Source organism: Delphinapterus leucas, chromosome 4, assembly GCF_059928025.1.
Source record: "Delphinapterus leucas isolate spDelLeu-1000000601 "Yukka" chromosome 4, BTC_Dleu_Yukka2, whole genome shotgun sequence".
NCBI classification, from domain to species: Eukaryota; Metazoa; Chordata; class Mammalia; order Artiodactyla; family Monodontidae; genus Delphinapterus; species Delphinapterus leucas.
This window is the reverse complement of record NC_143132.1, coordinates 38,840,106-38,859,773: the sequence shown is the minus strand read 5'-3', so window position 1 is coordinate 38,859,773 and position 19,668 is coordinate 38,840,106. Positions and strand designations below refer to the sequence as shown.

The window sequence follows — 19,668 nt, the reverse complement described above, 5'->3', positions numbered from 1 at the left end:
AACATTAATGTAATATAACAGCTTTTTTCCCCCTCTACTTCTATAAGTGGAGAATGCTGCTGCCGGAAAGCTGTCTGGAAGTTCAGCCAAAGAAAGAAGAAGGTTGCAAAAATTTTGGGAACTTTAAAGAAAAGTGGCTGGCATTAGCTTGGTCCTCACTTTAAACTAAAATTAAAACAATAGACAGACATGTACAGTAATCTCTTTTTTAAGGAAAGAATAGAATGCCTCTATAGTAATGTCAAGTGGAACAATTTGGTCCTGGCCCAAGCTATGCAGCTGTTCCACAGGAAAACAGCAAAAGGCTTCAATCCAAAGCAGGCAAATAAGGCATGATTGTTTATAAACAGTCACTGTGGCCCTCACATTTAGAACAAGAAAAACAATATTAGCATATAGGAGGCCAGGTTAGGAACATGAATCTCAGTATGAGTTGAGTCACACCATCATTTTGTGATTTATACAAAAGATAGTGGTGCTATTTTTTCTACTATTAACTTGCCTAATAACCGTGGATAACTCATACTTTAGGAAATCATATATTGGTCAAATATTTTTAAAAAAACAATATTTGATCACGGATTAAGGAAATGATATGTCAGCTACAAAATGTAAAGAAATCATATACCTGTTATCCACTTCTGTTTCTCACCTGCTCATCAAAGGGGGCTTGGGTAGTTGGTAAGGATAATAGAAATCGGGTGTTTCAGGAGTAAATTAGAAGCTAAGACAGTATTGCTTCTCCGTGATTCCAAAATAACAAAATGGGGAATCAGGTGTAATAGCAGCAAAATAATGGAGAACTTTGACGGTGATTACCAGAGTAAAATAGGAAATTCGAACCTACCTGTTGGGTAAATGTGATATCACATACTTCATTTTTACTCTCACTCTTTACAGGCTTTTTTGATCCTATCTTAAAATATGGACAGCCTCTCTACTATTTTTTGTTTTAAAACTTCTGTTTGACATAACTTTCTTTTCTCATTCCTTTTCCACTTTTCATGATTCATTTTCTGAAATGGGTGTCCTTCCTGTTTTCTTTACTTCCCCACCACTTACTAACTCCCTGATTAATCCATTTCAATTTGTGTTCTGTTCTCTTTGCTCTAGTGAGACTTGTTTTCTTTATGATCAGTAAAATTTCCTTCTGGGAAAATCCAATGATTTCTTTTCAGTCTTCCCTTGTTTTATTTGTGCTATCTGCCTCAACTGGCACTGTTGGAGATCAAATATAAACTAGAGAGGCTAGAACTGAGACTGTCTTTAAAGAGGTTAATGTCTTCATTTTTTGGAAATGATAGTTACTTTGAAAATGCAGAAGAGTGGATTTTAAGATAATTAGGAAGGGCATAAGAGAAGCAGTGGTCTAAAGGCAAAAATGAGTCAAAGAAGTTGGCTATACCTTTAATGTCAATGGCCTGGAGGTCTACAAGGAAAGAAAATGGTAAAAAGAGAGTTGGGAATGAGAATACAAGAGAATAAGTTAATGTACATTTACTTGTGGACCATAGCACATAGAGTATAACATTATGATCTATAATGATAAAGATAGAAAATAATAATTTTAACCCTTCTGGAGCTTATGAGTGAATTGCCAGAGGATACTATACTAATTAGAGGATATTCTATATGGCTGTAAACTCATGCTAAAAATGGTCAGCTTTGTAGGAATTTGGCAAGTTGCCAGAAAGGGCACAAATACAGCAGAAAGCCTGATAGAAGAGAATAGCAGCAGTAAAATGTGTCTTGAGGCTAGCCAGTTCTTCACCTTCAAGCATCCAGAGCTTCGATTTCAGTGCTGCACGTTATTGTAAGGCCCATCCTAATTTTTCAAAAGTGACTTTGGCCAACATAGGTGACAATTTAGACTCAGCAATTGAAGTAGCAGAAAATAGCTGAAGGAATGTAATCTTTGGGCAATGATTGAACTAAGTTTACATCCTGACTCATTCATTTTAAATCTGGATGAATAAGGAAAGTCGGTAATACTGAACTTTAGTTTTCCTTTCTGTAAAACAAGAAGCCTTTTTATTTCCATTACCTATAGCAAAGTGATACTAATCAGGATCCTTCTGAGAAAGGTGACGTTTTCTATTTCTTAAACTTCTGGAACCTTTGTATTCTTAAATAACATAAATAAATAAGAGATTGTGTTTTTCATTCATCGGCAGTGCAGAGGATTATTGCATATCCAAGCTTATTTCTAGGTAACTGAAACAGAGACCACAATAAGGCATATCTATTCAACCATATCTGAGCTGAGGGAAATGGACTACTTAAATAGCTAATTACATAGATCACAATCTAAGTACTCACCAACAAATAAAAATGTGGATAGTGAGAGTGGATATGGAATCAAAGAGAAGATCTTTGATAGGTAATTAGATGCTATTTGAGCCGGAATGTATTTATTCCCAAGCATTCTATATATTATATTTCCCATCTTCACCTCATTTAAATGTGTAAATTGTACACATATGTACTTTGGGGCAGAACTATGGAGAGAAGGTAAAAGCAAAAATCCTTTGCTATTCCCTGATACTTTATCATATCTCCAAACACTGACCTCTGAGGTTATAAGGAGAAATGGAAGCAAAGGGCGGGGTGGGGGGGTAGGGGGATGGGGAAAGAGGAACAGACAGAGTTGGAAAATAATAAGCAAAGGGAACAGGAGTGGAAATGGAAGGGAAAGTTAGGAAAGAAGCGCTGGTATTAGATATACAACATCGGGAGGAAAGAAACTGGATTTAAGTATGTCTAAAGCTGACTAGAGTCTGTTACACTTCTTTCTTAGTTAAAGTACTGATCTTACAGCCAAAAGCTCTGTTGAAACTGTAGTACTGAAATGCACTGTCACATTTTGATAGCGCACTGCAGTTGAAAAATGTTTTCTATAAGCAACTTAAACTTATCAGAGGGTAAGAACTATAAAAGTGAATTGTACAGGATATATGTAGTAAAGCTACTTTGAAAAAATTTGCTCCTTTCAAGGTCTAAAATGCCTTAAATGTTTCTTAAAAGATAGAAAAAAATAGATTAATTTACAAAATGCTCTTTAAGTCAGTATATTTTAAATCTCTAGAAAATAATTACTGGAAGAGAGAACAGTTCTAAAATAACAATACGGTGATAAAGAAAGTATGAATTCACTTAGTGTGTTAAAAAGTATAAGACAATACAGTTAAGGAAGTTGAAATTTCAGGCTTCTGTATTAAAATTACTATAGAAAAATTCCTCATGTGATAATATGAAATCTACACTTAAATAACAAATGTTATTAGAAACAATTTTTTAGTAATTAAATTTGATTTGCTCAAAAGCTATCCCATATAGTTATGTATAGAGAACAATTAAATGCCTCCCATTAAAATTTAAACAGAAATGCAAATCAATTGGAAGCTTCTAAAAAGATCAAATAAGTGACTTTCAGTTCCATGTAGAATGCTACTATAGAAAGATCAAATCACTTCCAATGAAATAATCCTTATTTGGATACTCCATACTTGAATTTTCTATTAAATATAGATTTTCTATGAGTTAGCTGTTTATAAACATGAATGTCAAAAAGTAAAATTTTAGGGTTGAAGTGATGTTAGAACGCATTATTCTAACAATGAAATCGCTTTATAATAGAAAATGTGGAGTCTGTGACCCTTTTCATTCACACTACCTCCAAACATATCACATTCACAAATTATGTCTCAGGGGCTACACTAGAGGTGTAGATTTGATCCTTCTTAGGAAAATGATTTTGCATGTAACTTTAAAACTTGGGCATATTTTGAGGATTCAATATTTTCAAAGTTTTTCATGAGAGAAGTTCAGCATGTGTAACTTCTACAATCTGATGATGTAAAAACAGTGACTGATTAAGCCTATACTCCTTTCAGGTTGAAATATCTTAGTAGGAAAAAAAAAAAAGAAAGAAAGAAAGAAAAAGAACAAAAAAATCACAGTTGGAAACCTCCCCAGAAACTTCACTAGATGACAAAATACAAGACCAATCTTCCACAAACACTTAATGAGGACATGGTTCAGGGGGTTTTCTGTTCTGAGATCACTTTGCCCACCAAGAAAATACAAAAATAGTGCATTTCTGCAGTTAAAGACTGCAATCAAAGCAGGATACAAGAAAAGTAAAAAATTGTATTGCTCATTAAATCACTTACAGTGGTTTTCCTTTGGATTCACAAGTCAAAATTAAAGGCTGTCCTTCTTGTGGAAAAGGAGTGGATGGTATAATCTTAACTGATGGTGTATCTAGGAGAAAAGAAAAAGTAATATTAAAAAAGGTCATTACACACATATAAAACTATATATATGTTCAGGCCATTTCTTGTAATTGTATATATTTATACAATTGTGTATATTTATATAGATTTAGTGAAACAGGGTCTGCAATTTTAAGAAGCTACCATCCTGTCCAGGAAAAGCTTACAAAAATATCTGAATATCTTATGAGCTCCACTGTGGTATTATTTCTGAAATCTGAATTTAAAAGTGAAATTGCAAAAAGTGGTTCAGATGAATATCAAGCATTTCATACAATTGTTTCTTCAACTATTTATAGATGGCTATGCATACTATTATTATGGACTGAATACGTTTATGTGCATTTGAATAACAACACTTTCATTGTTGCAGGAATACCAGGCACTCACAATAAGGAACCCACAAAGAACTTGAGATCAACTACTGTCTCACAAGCATTATGCAGAATCTTTTTGAAAATGCAGTAATGCTGCACTTAGCACATGCTGTTTGCTTTAAAGCACAGTTAGCAAATCATCTGAAATAGTTATTTAGAATGTTATTAAAAGTTAACATTTTGTTATATATGCTACAACATAATTGTTATGAAGTTATTTCCATTTAACAATAAAATCATCCTTTGTGGAAGAAGATGCAAAAATACTTTGAGACATTTATATTTCTAATTTTATGCCATGTGATATTGTTTAATCAACACAGAGATACATATTACATAGAAAAACTGGAAAATAAACTAAAAACAGAGACAGTGTAAACAGGCTCATTCCTTTATGACACCTTGCTAGTGCTGGTTTTGTGTGGCTCGCAGTCAACATGGAACTGTCTCCTCCTCTTGTTTCCATATCCTCAACAATAAACAAAATAGGCTCTGAATGCTCCAGGGGGTCACAATTATTCTCACCCTTCCCTTAGTTGTGATAGAAGAACTGAACTACCCTGAGGTTATAGTCATTCCCTGACTTTGAAGCCAATTAAATAAGTATCAATCAATGGTGTAATTTTTAGTTTAGTTATCTTATTTCAGGGAAATATTATGCAGATTTGTCATATATAGAACAATAAACAAGATCCTGTGGAAGGCCTTGTATCCCACTTATAAATTATTTATACTTTTTCAAATGCATTCTTTCTCAATCCTTTAAAGACAAAAATACATTCAAGATAATCAACAATAATATCCCATTTACAAATAGTCATTCCATGTACATCATGGTAAAAAATTGTAGTATAAAATAACCCAGGAAGAAAAATTAATTTGAAGAAATATGACATATATTGTCATATTTTTAACCAGTAGAAAAAAATAATTTAATAAAGGATTGAAATATACTTCACTAATTTCATTACCATCATCACATTTATGGAATCAGTTAGCATGATGATCATATAATTTTGTCTTCCAAGTAGAACACTTTTAAAAGTGAAGAGAAAATATTAATTATATAGAATAACAAGTGTGAACCAGAATGATTCTGGGAAAATGAGGGCTATCATCTTTTAAATTTTGACGATATATACATATAGCAAAATTTAATTTCATCCTGACATAGAAAATAAAGCTTCAATTCTAGAGAAAAATGTGGCAGAAGAAAAATCAGAAAAGTGTGATGTTGGGGAAGAGAGTTGTGTTGTTTATCTGTGATGATTAATTTTACGAGTCAACTTGACTACACTATGCGGTACCTAGATATTTGGTCCAAAATTCATTATTTGGGGAATTCTAGTAAGAGTATTTTGGGAAACGATTAACATTTAAATCAGTGGACTGAGTAAAGCAGATTCCTCTCCCTAATATGGGTGAGGCTTATCTGATAAGTTGAAGGCCTGAATAGAACAAAAAGCCTGACCCTCACACAAATAGGAGAGTATTCCTGTCTGATGGCAACTAGAGCTGGCACATCAGCCTTTTTGCTGTCTTCAGATCAAACTGAAACATCTGGGTCTTGAGCCTGCTGACTTTCAGACTGGAACTATAACATCACCTCTTCTGGTTTCTCAGGCCTTTAGACTCAGACTGGAACTAAGTCATCAGCTCTTCTGGGTCTCTAGCTTGCAGACTCAGCCTGCAGATCTTGGAATCTGCACCTTTGTAACAAATCCCATTAGTTCTTTTTCTCTATAGAACCCTGACAAATATAGAATCCTTACAAACAGACCCTGGGATATTTCTTTTATGGGGAGTGACCACAGGGAGCACTGGGAAGTGAGATAGGAAGGGAAGGAAGTCAATCAAGCGTGTGTTATTGAGCAGATTACCCTGTGGGCAGCTGCATGCAATCCTGCTGTGGAACTCAGACAATGTAGGGCTTGCCTCTGAGTCACCTCGCTTGATGGGCAAGGGAGAGGAGTATTTAGGGAATACTGACCAATACTCATTGGTGTTCGGTTGAGGATTGCTGGGGTGGGGATGCAGGTGTTATTTCCCTGGCACCCCTGGTCTACTCGGTGCACAGAAATGGTGTGTGCCAAAGGGATATGGACAAGTCACCCCCAGTATCTGCCTCAGCGAAGTAAAATACACAGTTCTGCCTGTTCAAGTAATTTATTAGAGGTGAGAATTTATATAACATATGGTCCCCTGAAGCATGGTTCAGCATTCCCTTTAGATCCAGAACACAGAATTTGAATTATAAGCAACTGCAAAAGCAGATAATATGCTTAGCATGTATTTCTGTGAAACTTTTAGGAAGACCTCTAGGTTACCAAAATCAAGTCATATAATACAATACTGTTATTTTATTTCTGAATTACTCAATATGTTGATTAGTCTTTGTTCCTAAGAATTATCTTCCCTAGGTTTTTTTTTTTAACACTCAACCCTCCCACCCCTCACAAACACACACACACACACACACACACTGATAGATACACATATCTGATTTGACATATATCTCTGGATACTCTTTCTCATATTCTGTTGGGTTGTCTTCTTGTATTTAACCTTTAAATATTGAGGTCACCAAGAATGGGATTCACAATCTGTTCTCACATAATTCTCTAGGTCCTTTTAGCCACACCCATCTCTGCAGTTTCTATCTACTCATTAACCACTCCCAGGTTTATATCCTAGAGCAGTTCTGTACCACAAGCTACACTCATGTATATGCAACGCCTATTTGACATGTCCAGTTGGATGTTGAAAAGACATGGCACACTCAGTATGTCCAAAAGGAACTCAAAGTCTCCCACTGACTGACACATTCTCCCCTGATATGTTCTTCTTCCAGCAATTTCTAGTTCTATAAATACCACCAGCCTCCAACCAGCTACATACACCAGACACCTCCTGTTCCCTTACCTTTTCTATAATCAATCAATTAATCATCAAGTTTGGTTGACTTATTTCCTAAAGAATTTTGAAATCTACTCGTTGCTTTTTTATATCTCCACAACCTTTCTTTCATTTAGTCTACCGCAAAAGTGAATGGCCTCCACCATGTCAGCTTTTTACACCTCTAAATCTGATGACATCAATTTTCTGGTTAAAACCTTGCATGGTAAATCTTTTCTCTTAGGATTAAAAGAAAAATAATCAGCATAGTCTTTAAGTTCTATATGATCTACACAGGTCTTTACTCTCATGCCTTGTAACACTCAATTCATTCTTTGAATTCCAGGTAATTATACTTTCTTTCGGGTACTTTAATGAATATGTTTTTTAACTTTATACAAACTGTCTGAAATGCTCCATTTTGGGGGGATCCTTTGCCTTTTTAACTCTTTTAAATCTTAACTCAAATATTTGCTGAGGGCAATCATTCATTACCCTCACATTTGGTCATATATCTCTGCTGCATGTCCTATTTTTCATCTCTGTATAACTTTTAAAAGGCATTTCTGTATCCTCTGTGTCTAGCAAAGTGCTTTATACAAAATCTGTGCTTAATAAATAAATTCTTAAATGGGGGAACACTCTAATTTTTTTATTTTCTTATTATCATTTTAATACATTAATTTTAAAATATTAAAAACTGCTTAATTGAAATTTTGTTGGGGTCTGCATTTGTATGTAAAATTAATATTAAATGCTCATGTCACAAACCTTACATTGAGTTTTATTCTTACACATATTTAATTTAATTAAATGTCTACTGCTGATTCTCTTCCTGGTATAAGTTTTCTGCATTAGGTAATATTAGATAACAACTTTCCATGATTATACAAATGGCAATTTTTTTTTTTTTTTTTCTTTTTGTGGTACGCGGGCCTCTCACTGTTGTGGCCTCTCCCGTTGCGGAGCACAGGCTCCGGACGCGCAGGCTCAGTGGCCATGGCTCACGGGCCCAGCCGCTCCGCGGCATGTGGGATCTTCCCGGACCGGGGCACGAACCCATGTCCCCTGCATCGGCAGGTGGACTCTCAACCACTGTGCCACCATGGAAGCCCGGCAATTTGTTTTTTAATGCATATACCGCATAAATAACTTTTCTCTCCTCATCTGATTTTGACAGGGGAAGCACTCAATTGTGAAGAGATTATTTATATAATCAGTCAAAATTCTAGTTTACAGTTCCATGAAATGTCAGCATTCGTCTTTAAACATACCACGTTAGCAAGGTACACAAAATTACATTTTTTTTTTACATCAAAACAACAGTAATGTGATATTATCCCAAACTTGACTCTTTCTCATATACTTTAAAATTTTTTATTTTATTGGAGTATAGTTGATTTACAACGTTGTGTTAGTTTCAGGTGTACAGCAAAGTGATTCATTTATACATATATTCATTCTTTTTTAGATTCTTTTCTCATATAGCTTATCACAGAATATTAAGTAGAGTTGCCGGTGCTATACAGTAAGTAGATCCTTGTTGCTTATCTATCTCATATATAGTAGTATCTGTGTGTTCATCCCAAGCTTTTGATTTATCTCTCCCTGCCACAGTGTTTACTTGAAAATAACATTTTGAATATGTAACATTTTACATGGCCTAAAAGTCAAAATATTTTATTTTATTTTTTAAATTAATTTTTATTGGAGTGTAGTTGCTTTACAATGTTGTGTTAATGGGAAGGAAATCTAAAAAAGAGTGGATATATGTATCAATTTTTTTTAATAACAGGAAATAATTTGGGCTTTAATATATTTTTACTAATAATAAAGATCTCTATCATTACTATTCCTATTATATTTTCATTAATCACTTTATTGTATCCATAAGGGGGCTGATCAAGCACTGTTATCAAATGATCAATAACATTCTAGAAATACCATTAAATTAATGTAGAATTCCTATTCTTACTGAGATATCTCAACCAACAAAAAGACAAAACCCAAAAAAAAAAAACAAAAAACCTGTACTCATCTCAAAAACTGAGTTAATTTTAAGAATCTTCAATTTCCAGGATTTCTTCAAAATATTTATTTTAATAACTGCAACCCCTAAGGTAAACATATTTTTCTGTATTATTTATATATCAAAACGAATGGGGAATTTTTCAGGAGCAGCACAATGCACAGTAGATAATAATTTTATAAAATAATCTTCAAATTTATGCATATATTATTCTATTAATATTTTTACTAATCCAGACGTGAATAGGAGTCAGAAAGTAAATACCACATATCCAAACCTTTCAATGCATGTCTTTGCCAAGTTACTATTAAGAGTTACATTTTTTTTTGCCCCTGTCCATATATAAGTTATTTGTAGATTTTCTTCTTGGTTGTAGTTTTTCATTAAAAAGGATGGGGAATATTTTTTTAACCAAAGTTTACTTATATAGTAATCCCACACTTGCTTTGGAAATGATCTCTCTATTTTCCAGTCTAGGTGCAATATAAGTTGCATTTCATCCTGCTCTACTTCTTCACAAAACAGAATGGCACTTTTTCTCTTTTTCTTCAGTACTTTGTGGATGTGGGTGATATTCTGTTTTTAAATTACTAGTATAATGTATCGTATTGTACCAATTAAACAGAAAAGAAAAGGGGCGGTTCGTAAAAATGCATTATCATTACCACTATTAATTCACACTTGCTTTATCCTATATGTTAAACTCAGATTTTTATTTTTACAAACTAATAATTTCCATGTTTCTTTTAAAATGTCTTCAAATAAGTCAACTCTAACAACATCATATTTATTGAATATAAATTTAGGAACACAGTAGTATAATATTTATTACATATAATATGTAATGTTTATAATGTTACTATATATACACACATATGAATGAAAGGGAACAGTAAATAATTAGATTTAAATATTTCAGGATATATACTGCTATTATAAAACACTGCACTTAGTAAAATATGTATTTTTTTTTACATGTCTGCTTCATTCACCACATTTTGAGCATTCAAAATCTCAGACCTTAACCTATTCGATTGTGTGTTGTCAGATCCTAACAAAATACTTGATATGTTGTAAGAGTTCTTTAAAGATTAGATGACTATATGAATATTTCCTATTTCTCTCAAAATGCAAGCAAATGAGGAAGTTTTGCACAAGCATATAAAAATAGGGATATGGTCATTCATCTACAAATAATTTTTCACTACTTACTAACAGGCAAAATATGCAGATACTTTAAAAGCATCATGTTTCCTCTCCAAGGTTTCTTTTTGTAGGAAAAATATTATTCTTTAGAGTCCATCTTTAAAATTAATAAGATGTGGAAAAAACCCATACTTTTTAAAAGTATGGGTTTATTTATTTTGCTTATCTGACAAATTCTGGGGCTAATTTATAAAGAAGCACAAGTACTTTCAAGAGATAGATTAGGGCTTTCCTGGTGGCACAGTGGTTGAGAGTCCGCCTGCCGATGCAGGGTACACGGATTCGTGCCCCGGTCCGGGAAGATCCCACATGCCGTGGAGCGGCTGGGCCCATGAGCCACGGCCGCTGAGCCTGCGCGTCCGGAGCCTGTGCTCCGCAAAGGGAGAGACCACAACAGTGAGAGGCCCGCGTACCGCAAAAAAAAAAAAAAAAGAAAAAAAAAAAAAGAAATTGGTTTTTTAAATTATTATTCAAAATTTTAAAAGCTTTATGAACTTGGGAAGCCTCCTATCTTATTTGAATGATTCAGTATTTGAATCAAAGTAAAGATATTGATACAGGGGAATGGATTTTCCATATTTTTAACAAAGATTTTAGAAAACTGAAAAGATCTGTGATGAAACTACTATTAAATCACCTAATGGACAATCGGCAAGCACAGCTATGGAAGTATTTAGTGTCAGTGGTTCAACAATATTTATTCATCTCTAAGGGTTTTGCAGGTAGGTAAATAAAAATAAGTTTTAAGTCAATATCTTACCAATAAAAAAAAAACTTAGTCTGTAATCAAAGAAATACAACAGAAATTTAAACTTATATAAAAGTAACATCTAGCCTGTTATGATGGTGATGGCCAAATTGCTAATATAAGAGAAGCAACTATAAATGAATATCTAATATTAATTTACTGTATCATTCCACAGTGTATAATATATTGGGGGAATAAAGATGGTTTATAGCTTAAAGCAGTAGTGATTTGCATTGCTCATGGCATGTGGATCTTTGGGTGGAAAGTGTTATCTTGACAATTTTATTTGTCCACAAAAATCATTTCCTATGAGCACTCCCAAATGATTCATTTAACAAACAGTTTTATAGGTCTTAAAACATGCAAGGCACAGTACTATTACTCATTTCTATCCATTGTCTCACTAGAATTGCAACATTAAAACACTATAACATAGTATACTTTTTCACATTGTAACCTAAAACTCACGTGTTAGTTTTCATAAACAATGCTACTGAGTGCTTAGCATATTCTTAGAAAAGTAAGCTCATCAGAGCAGAGATTATTTCTGTTTTGTTCACTGGTTTATCCTCAGTCCTAGAATAACTCCTAGACTTCAGTTAAATATTTGTTGGATAAATGAATGAAGAATGACTTTTTGTAACTTTTCCCCACTACTGGTTAGGACCACTAGTGTGTTATAAAATCAAATTTATTTGTCACAGCTATCTTCTAATAATTATAAACACTGACAAAATACTTGGCAAGTAAGTCATTATTGTAAATGCTCTGTATGCACTGGCTCATTGAATTCTTTCATACAGCATATAAGGTAGGTTCTGTTGTTGACCTATCGTACAGAACATGAAACTAAGGCTCAGAGAAGTAACTCACTCTAGTTACACAATCATAAATCACCTTAGGCAGTTTGAATCTCTTTTTCCTGACCTTAGTCACTCCTCAATAACTTTGTTTCCTGTTCTCTCTTAGACTACAAGAGAGATTGATGCTTTTGGTAATAAGCTCTGTGTCCTCTATTCATCTTCAAAACCAACTCTTTCTCCAGCTGGATGAATTGGAACCTGGCCCAAGAGTTGCTTTTGCTCTATATGATCTGCAAGTTTTAAAACATATCTGACAATGTTTCTGAGTTCTATGCATAACCTGTCAGTCTACCTGTTTCTCTTTCCCTTCCTTCCTTCCTCCCTTCCTTCCTTCCTTCCTTCCACCCTCCTTTCCTTCCTCCTTCCCTCCCTTCCTTCCTACCTCCCACCCTCCCTTTCTTTCTTTTTTAACTCTCTCACATCTGCCTCTCACATCCTTTTCCTCTCTAACAGATGAAAATATTCTTTGGGTGAAGGTGGTTAAAAGGTACAAACTTACAATAATAAGATTAATAAGTTCTGGGATGTAATGTACAGCATGGTGACTACAATTAATAATACTGTAGTGTATATTTAAAAGTTGCTGAGAGGGCTTCCCTGGTAGCGCAGTGGTTGAGAGTCCGCCTGCCAATGCAGGGGACGCGGGTTCGTGCCCCGGTCCGGGAAGATCCCACATGCCACAGAGTGGCTGGGCCCGTGAGCCATGGCCCCTGAGCCTGTGTGTCTGGAGCCTGTGCTCCACAATGGGAGAGGCCACAACAGTGAGAGGCTCGCGTACCACAAAAAATAAATAAATGAATAAATAAAAGTTGCTGAGAGAGTAGATCTTAAAAGTTCTTATCACAAGAAAAAAATCGTAATTATGTGAGGTGATGGATATTAACTAACCATTATGGTAATCATTTTGCAATAGATACATATACTGAATAATTATGTTGTGCACCTTAAGCTACTTCAATGTTACATTTCAATTATACATCAATAAAACTGGAGAAAAAAATATGTATATATATATATATATATTCTTATCTTATTCATTATAATATATCCTTCTCATCCATATTCCTCTCCTCCACGAACAACAAAGAAATATTCCCACAGAAAATTTTTGTCAAGGAGAATTTAGAAACTTTTAAATATTTTACAGATGAAAGAGTTGTGATTATAGCAATTGTATTACATAATGTTTTCTGAACAATTTGTTTAGCACCCTTGTAAAGATCTCTTGCTAATTACATTAATACTAAAGAAAATTATGCACCAGTTCACCTTTGTGAAACCACTTTAGAGTTTACTCTGAGATAGTGGCTCTCAGTTAGGGACGATTTTGCCCCCCAAGGACATTTGACAATGTCTGGAGACACTTTTGGTTGTTACAGTGTAGGGGAGAGGTAGAAGTGATATCTCTGGCATCTTATGAGTAGAAGCCAGGAATACAGATGAGCATCGTACCATGCACCAGACAGACCCTCCACAACAAAGAACTACCTGAGGCAAAATGTCACTAGTGTCCTCCTCTAAAATATTGACATTTACTCACTTCATTACCTATATCTCTTCCATGTTACAACAGACTAGGAAATACTACAGAACTGTGAAACTGTGTGTATCTATATGGGATGCTTGGACTTCTAGAATGAAGGAAATGCTGAATACTCTAAGACCATCATGATACTTTCCTGAAATAAAAAAAAAAAACTACAAATCAAGCTCAATCTATACCTCAAGGCCTACCACATTTTATTAGGAGCAGTGGGTTGATATACCCAGAGTTAACCAGAACCATTTCAGCTACAGCACTATCTGCTATTCATTCCCTCTATGTAAGGCTGACTTTTTCTAAGATGTCTAATTTACTTTTCCTGTTTGTAATTTTGCAGTAAAACTGAAACTTTCACTTTCCTTTTAGTGCTCACGATACTCTTTCATAATGCTCAAAACTGTCAAGTAGTTTTCCTTTAACAGTCTGTTAAATTCCTATAATTCTAGTAAAAATTTATTCTTGTGGCCATCATTTATTTATTTAACAAATATGTATAAATTACATGTATGTATAATATGTACAAGATACTTTACTACTACTATTCAAGTGCTATATCTCCACAGCAATTTTGTCCCAATAAGAAAGATAAATCATGTATGGCTCAAAATAATGCAAAATTCAAAACTGAAAGGAACATAGCACTCTGATTAAATATTATGGGAGTAATGGAAGAAGAGATTATAGATATTTGTCAGAAACCAAGAAAGTTACCTAGAGAAGTGGTACTTTAAAAAGTTCAAACAATACATAGTATTTGAACTGGCAGAATTTTTCTAGAGGGAAAGAAAAGAAGGGAACCCTAGGCAAAGAGTTGGACAAGGGTTGGTGTAGAGACGAGTGTGGGCTGTATATGAGACATCTAGAAGTACTGTAAAGTATAGGGTGCGTTATCTGAAAAGGGGTGCTAAGAGTGACATTATAAGGGATTGTATTTTCAAAGCCTTGAATTTCAGGCTGAATAATTCAGATATTATGTTAGAGGAAATAAGAAATCATCTTAAGTTTGTGATCAAGTGAATGTCAGGCTCTGAGCCAGGTTTTAGGAGATATTTGGCAGTGTGTAAAACTGGTTGGATCAGTGAGCAATTTAAAGCAAATTATGCCTTTATGATAAAGTTGAGCCACTAGGAAGATCTTAAGAAGAAAACATAGCAGTAAAAATATAGATAATAAATGCATCAACATTTTGTCTATATTCTAATTCATAAATTTCTACAATTGTGGGCTCTAGAGTACATTACTTTAAGTGCATTTTCTCTGTATCTCATTTATTATCCTTACTTTTTTAGCTTAAATTAATTGTTTCTCCAATATTTTATTCCAGTTATTAGAATAACTAAAATTTATGAAATAAAGAAATTTATAATTTAGATATTTGTAATAATTAAATAATAAAATAAATAGAATTTAGGAATTTATCAAATGAAACTCTCCTATATTAATATTCTGAAGTGGTGATGTAAAATGCATAGTTTTGATTCGATATTGTTGATAGAGTTAGCTGTGCTTGGGAGGGCAGAAACAAATTCAACTACTTGATGGCTTCAGCATTGGAGATGGATTTCTTAGGAAAAGGCATCAGGAAGCCTGCTTGTCAAATTTCATCATTAGATAGGACATTTTAACACTCTGAAAGCTCATTTTTGGAAAAAAGCCTTCATATCAACATTTAAAAGAAAAAATTAAAAAAACTAAACTCGTGTTTCTAAACATTTTCAAGCTATTTATGTTTTTGATACTTTTTTAAAGAACATTTATCAAAAGCACCATGAAATGGATTCATCATGGGGACACAAAATGAAATAATAAACAATGAAATGAACACATTTAAAGTTGTTTTAGGTTTTATAAATCTGCCATGGGATGCCTTAAGCATTTAATGTTTATTTAACAAACATATAACATTAATACATGATGTATAGGTTAGTTCAAATGTAATGATTTACCATAAAACTATAAGACAATGTAGAAGTTGACATTGTATTTCCTGTTTGTTAGCCATTTAGTCAACTACCAGGTTCATTTTTATTTAATACATTATCTAATCTTTAAAATGTCCCTTCACATATAATTTTGGTAAATATGAGAAAGGCCAAAATCATCATCATTCAATCACCATCATCATCAACAATAAAAAAATTAATAATCCTTAAGTTATTGGTATATTTTGAAATATATTTAAATTGAGAAAACTCGAATGAAAAAATAAGAAGGTCTTCATGAAATTTCTCCTTTAGGATGAGGATATTTTGTTTGTAGCTTTTGTTAATGAAAAGGAAAAAATATTTTAAAAATTGTTTTAATTTTCCTGATATCACCAATTTTGTTTGATTTTTATCAGTGTTGGTGAATAGCATATGTCCTAGGCAAAAACTACAAAGAAAATCTCCTTAATATTCTTTCTACTTATTTCATAGGTTCCTTGTTTGTATTCTCAAAAGAGGATAGAAAGGGTTTGCTAAACTTTTTAAACATTTTTCATTGGGGTATAGTTGCTTTACAATGTTGTGTTAGTTTCTACTGTACAGCAAAGTGAATCAGCTATATGTATACATATATCCCCTCTTTTTTGGATTTCCTTCCCATTTAGGTCACTGCAGAGCACTGAGTAGAGCTCCCTGTGCTATACAGTAGGTTCTCATTAGTTACCTATTTTATACATTGTATCAATAGTGCATATATGTCAATCTCCATCTCCCAATTCATCCCACCTCCCCTTTCCAGCTTGGTATCCATACACTTGCTCTCTACGTCTGTGTCTCTATTTCTGCTTTGCCAATACAATCAACTATACCATTTTTCTAGACTCCACATATATGCATTAATATACGATATTTGTTTTTCTCTTTCTGACTTACTTCACTCTGTGTGACAGACTCTAGGTCCATCCATGTCTCTACAAATGACCCAATTTCATTCCTTTTTATGGCTGAGTAATATTCCATTGTATGTATGTACCACATCTTTTTTATCCATTCCTCTGTTGATGGACATTTAGGTTGCTTCCACATCCTGGCTATTGTAAATAGTGCTGCAAAGAACATTGGGGTGCATGTGCCTTTTTGAATTATGGTTTTCTCTGGGTATATGTTGGGTCCTATGGTAGTTCTATTTTTAGTTTTTTAAGGAACCTCCATACTGTTCTCCATAGTGGTTGTATCAATTTACATTCTTGCCAACAGTGCAAGAGGGTTCCCTTTTCTCCACACCCTCTCCAGCATTTGTTGTTTGTAGATTTTTTGATGATGGTCATTCTAACCAGTGTGAAGTGATACCTCATTGTAGTTTTGATTTGCATTTCTCTACCAATTAGTCATTCTGAGCATCTTTTCATGTGCCTCTTAGCCATCTGTATGTCTTCTTTGGACAAATGTCTATGTAGGTCTTCCACCCATTTTCTGATTGGGTTGGGTTTTTTTTTTTTTTTTTTTTTTGATATTGAGCTGCATGAGCTGTTTGTGTATTTTAGAGATTAATCCTTTGTCAGTCGCTTTGTTTGCAAATATTTTCTCACATTCTGAGGGTTGTCTTTTCGTCTTGTTTATGGTTTATTTTGCTGTGCAAAAGCTTTGAAGTTTCACTAGGTCCCATTTGGTTTTTTTTGTTTTTATTTCCATTTCTCTAGTAGGTGGGTCAAAAGAGATCTTGCTGTGATTTATGTCAAAGAGTTATCTGCCTATGTTTTCCTCTAAGAGTTTTATAGTGTCTGGCCTTACATTTAGGTCTTTAATTCATTTTGAGTTTATTTTTGTGTATGGTGTTAGGTAGTATTCTAATTTCATTCTTTTACATGTAGTTGTGCAGTTTTCACAGCACCATTTATTGAAGAGGCTGTTTTTTCTCCATTGTATATTCTTGCCTCCTTTGTCATAGATTAGGTGACCATATGTGCGTGGGTTTATCTCTGGGCTTTCTATCCTGTTCCATTGATCTATATTTCTGTTTTTCTGCTAGTACCATACTGTCTTGATCATTGTAGTTTTCTAGTATAGTCTGAAGTCAGGGAGCCTGGTTCCTCCAGCCCCATTTTTCTTTCTCAAGATTGCTTTGGCTATTCAGGGTCTTTTGTGTTTCCATACAAATTGTAAACTTTTTTGTCTAGTTCTGTGAAAAATGCCATTGGTAATTTTATAGGGATTGTGTTGATCAGTAGATTGCTTTGGGTAGTATAATCATTTTCACAATATTGATTCTCCCAATCCAAGAACATAGTATAGTTCTCCATCTGTTTGCTAAACATCTTTGCATTCAGAAGGTATGTTACCTTCCTAATAACGATAATGATAAAAATAATGCCAAGCATGTATAATGAATTATCTGATTTAATCCTTACTCCCATCCCCCAAAATAAGAAGTACAGTTTCCAGATGAGGAAATTAAAGTTTAAAGTGACTAGCATGAAGTCACATAGGGGAACTTGGATTCCAACCTAGCCTTGCACTTCAAAAAATGATATTGATTCTCAAAGTCACATTGTATTCAAAATACATTTTGTTAAAAATGTTTATATTTCACCCCAGAAGTTTTTAATCTGTATTGTGACAACAAATATTGTGGTCTCCTCAAGTATGGGCCCATCTGTCTATAGGCATAGCTTACACACCATCTCAAGGAATCCATGGACTCTGATCACCACCCACTCATGGGCTCTAGTGTGAGCTTCCTAGGCTGAAAACAAGAACTAATACTTCCCTGGTGGCACAGTGGTTAAGAATCTACCTGCCAATGCAGGGGACACAGGCTTGATCCCTGGTCCAGGAAGATCCCACATGCTACAGAGCAACTAAGCCCGTGTGCCACAACTATTGAGCCTGTGCTCTAGAACCCATGAGCCACAACTACTGAGCCCATGTGCCACAACTACTGAAGTGCACGCTCTAGGGCCCCTGTGCTGCAACTGCTGCGCTTGCTGCAACTACTGAAGCTCACGCACCTAGAGCCCGTGCTCTGCAACAGGAGAAGCCACCACAATGAGAAGCCCACACACTGCAACAAAGAGTAACCCCTGCTCACTGCAACTAGAGAAAGCCTGCATGCAGCAACGAAGACCCAACACAGCCATAAATAAAAAACGAAACGAAACAAACAAGAACAACAGGAACTAAATCACAAATTAAAAAATATTAGGCAGCATAAAAGAAAACTGAAAAGGCATTTTGGAGGGCAGGATAAAACTTTCTGCACTTAATAATCATTTAAATCACTGGCCTAGTTCCTAAAATATAAACAAAATTTTCCCTTTTAAAAAGAAATTCAAGGTTTATCCTTAGTATATTACTAGAGATTTAAAATTATCCTACCTTGCAATTATAATATAAAAACATTGGATTCTTTTACAAATTTAAGATATATTATGAAATTATATGTATTATATTTCCTGTATTATGACAAATCTTGCTACTTTGGCATTCTATGAATTACCGCATTATCAACTCATTCTTAACTCATCAATTATTCCCAACTATGTCAAAAGGAATGACATAATAAGAAAATGGAAGTATGATTAAATAATATAGAGTGGTGGTGTCCAATACAGTAACAACCAGTCATATGTGGCTATTTAAATGTAAATGTAAATTGATTAAAATTAAATAAAATTTAAACTGCAGTTCCTTAGAAGATCCACATTGCAAATTCTGAGTAGCTATATGTAGCTAGCTATTGGCTACTATTTTAGGACAGATATAGAACATTTCCATCATCACAGTAACTTCTTTTAGACAGTGCTAGTGT

The 19,668-nt window shown here is 34.1% G+C and overlaps 1 protein-coding gene across 1 annotated transcript in view; it reads right to left on the bottom strand.

Annotated features, from left to right (window-relative positions):
• Positions 1-19,668, bottom strand: part of CADM2 (cell adhesion molecule 2) — a 264,551-nt gene that overhangs the window by 94,907 nt on the left and 149,976 nt on the right. The window contains exon 7 of the mRNA XM_089910397.1: positions 4,173-4,263. Coding sequence (XP_089766523.1) covers positions 4,173-4,263 — 91 coding nt within the window. The remainder of the gene's footprint in view (positions 1-4,172; positions 4,264-19,668) is intronic.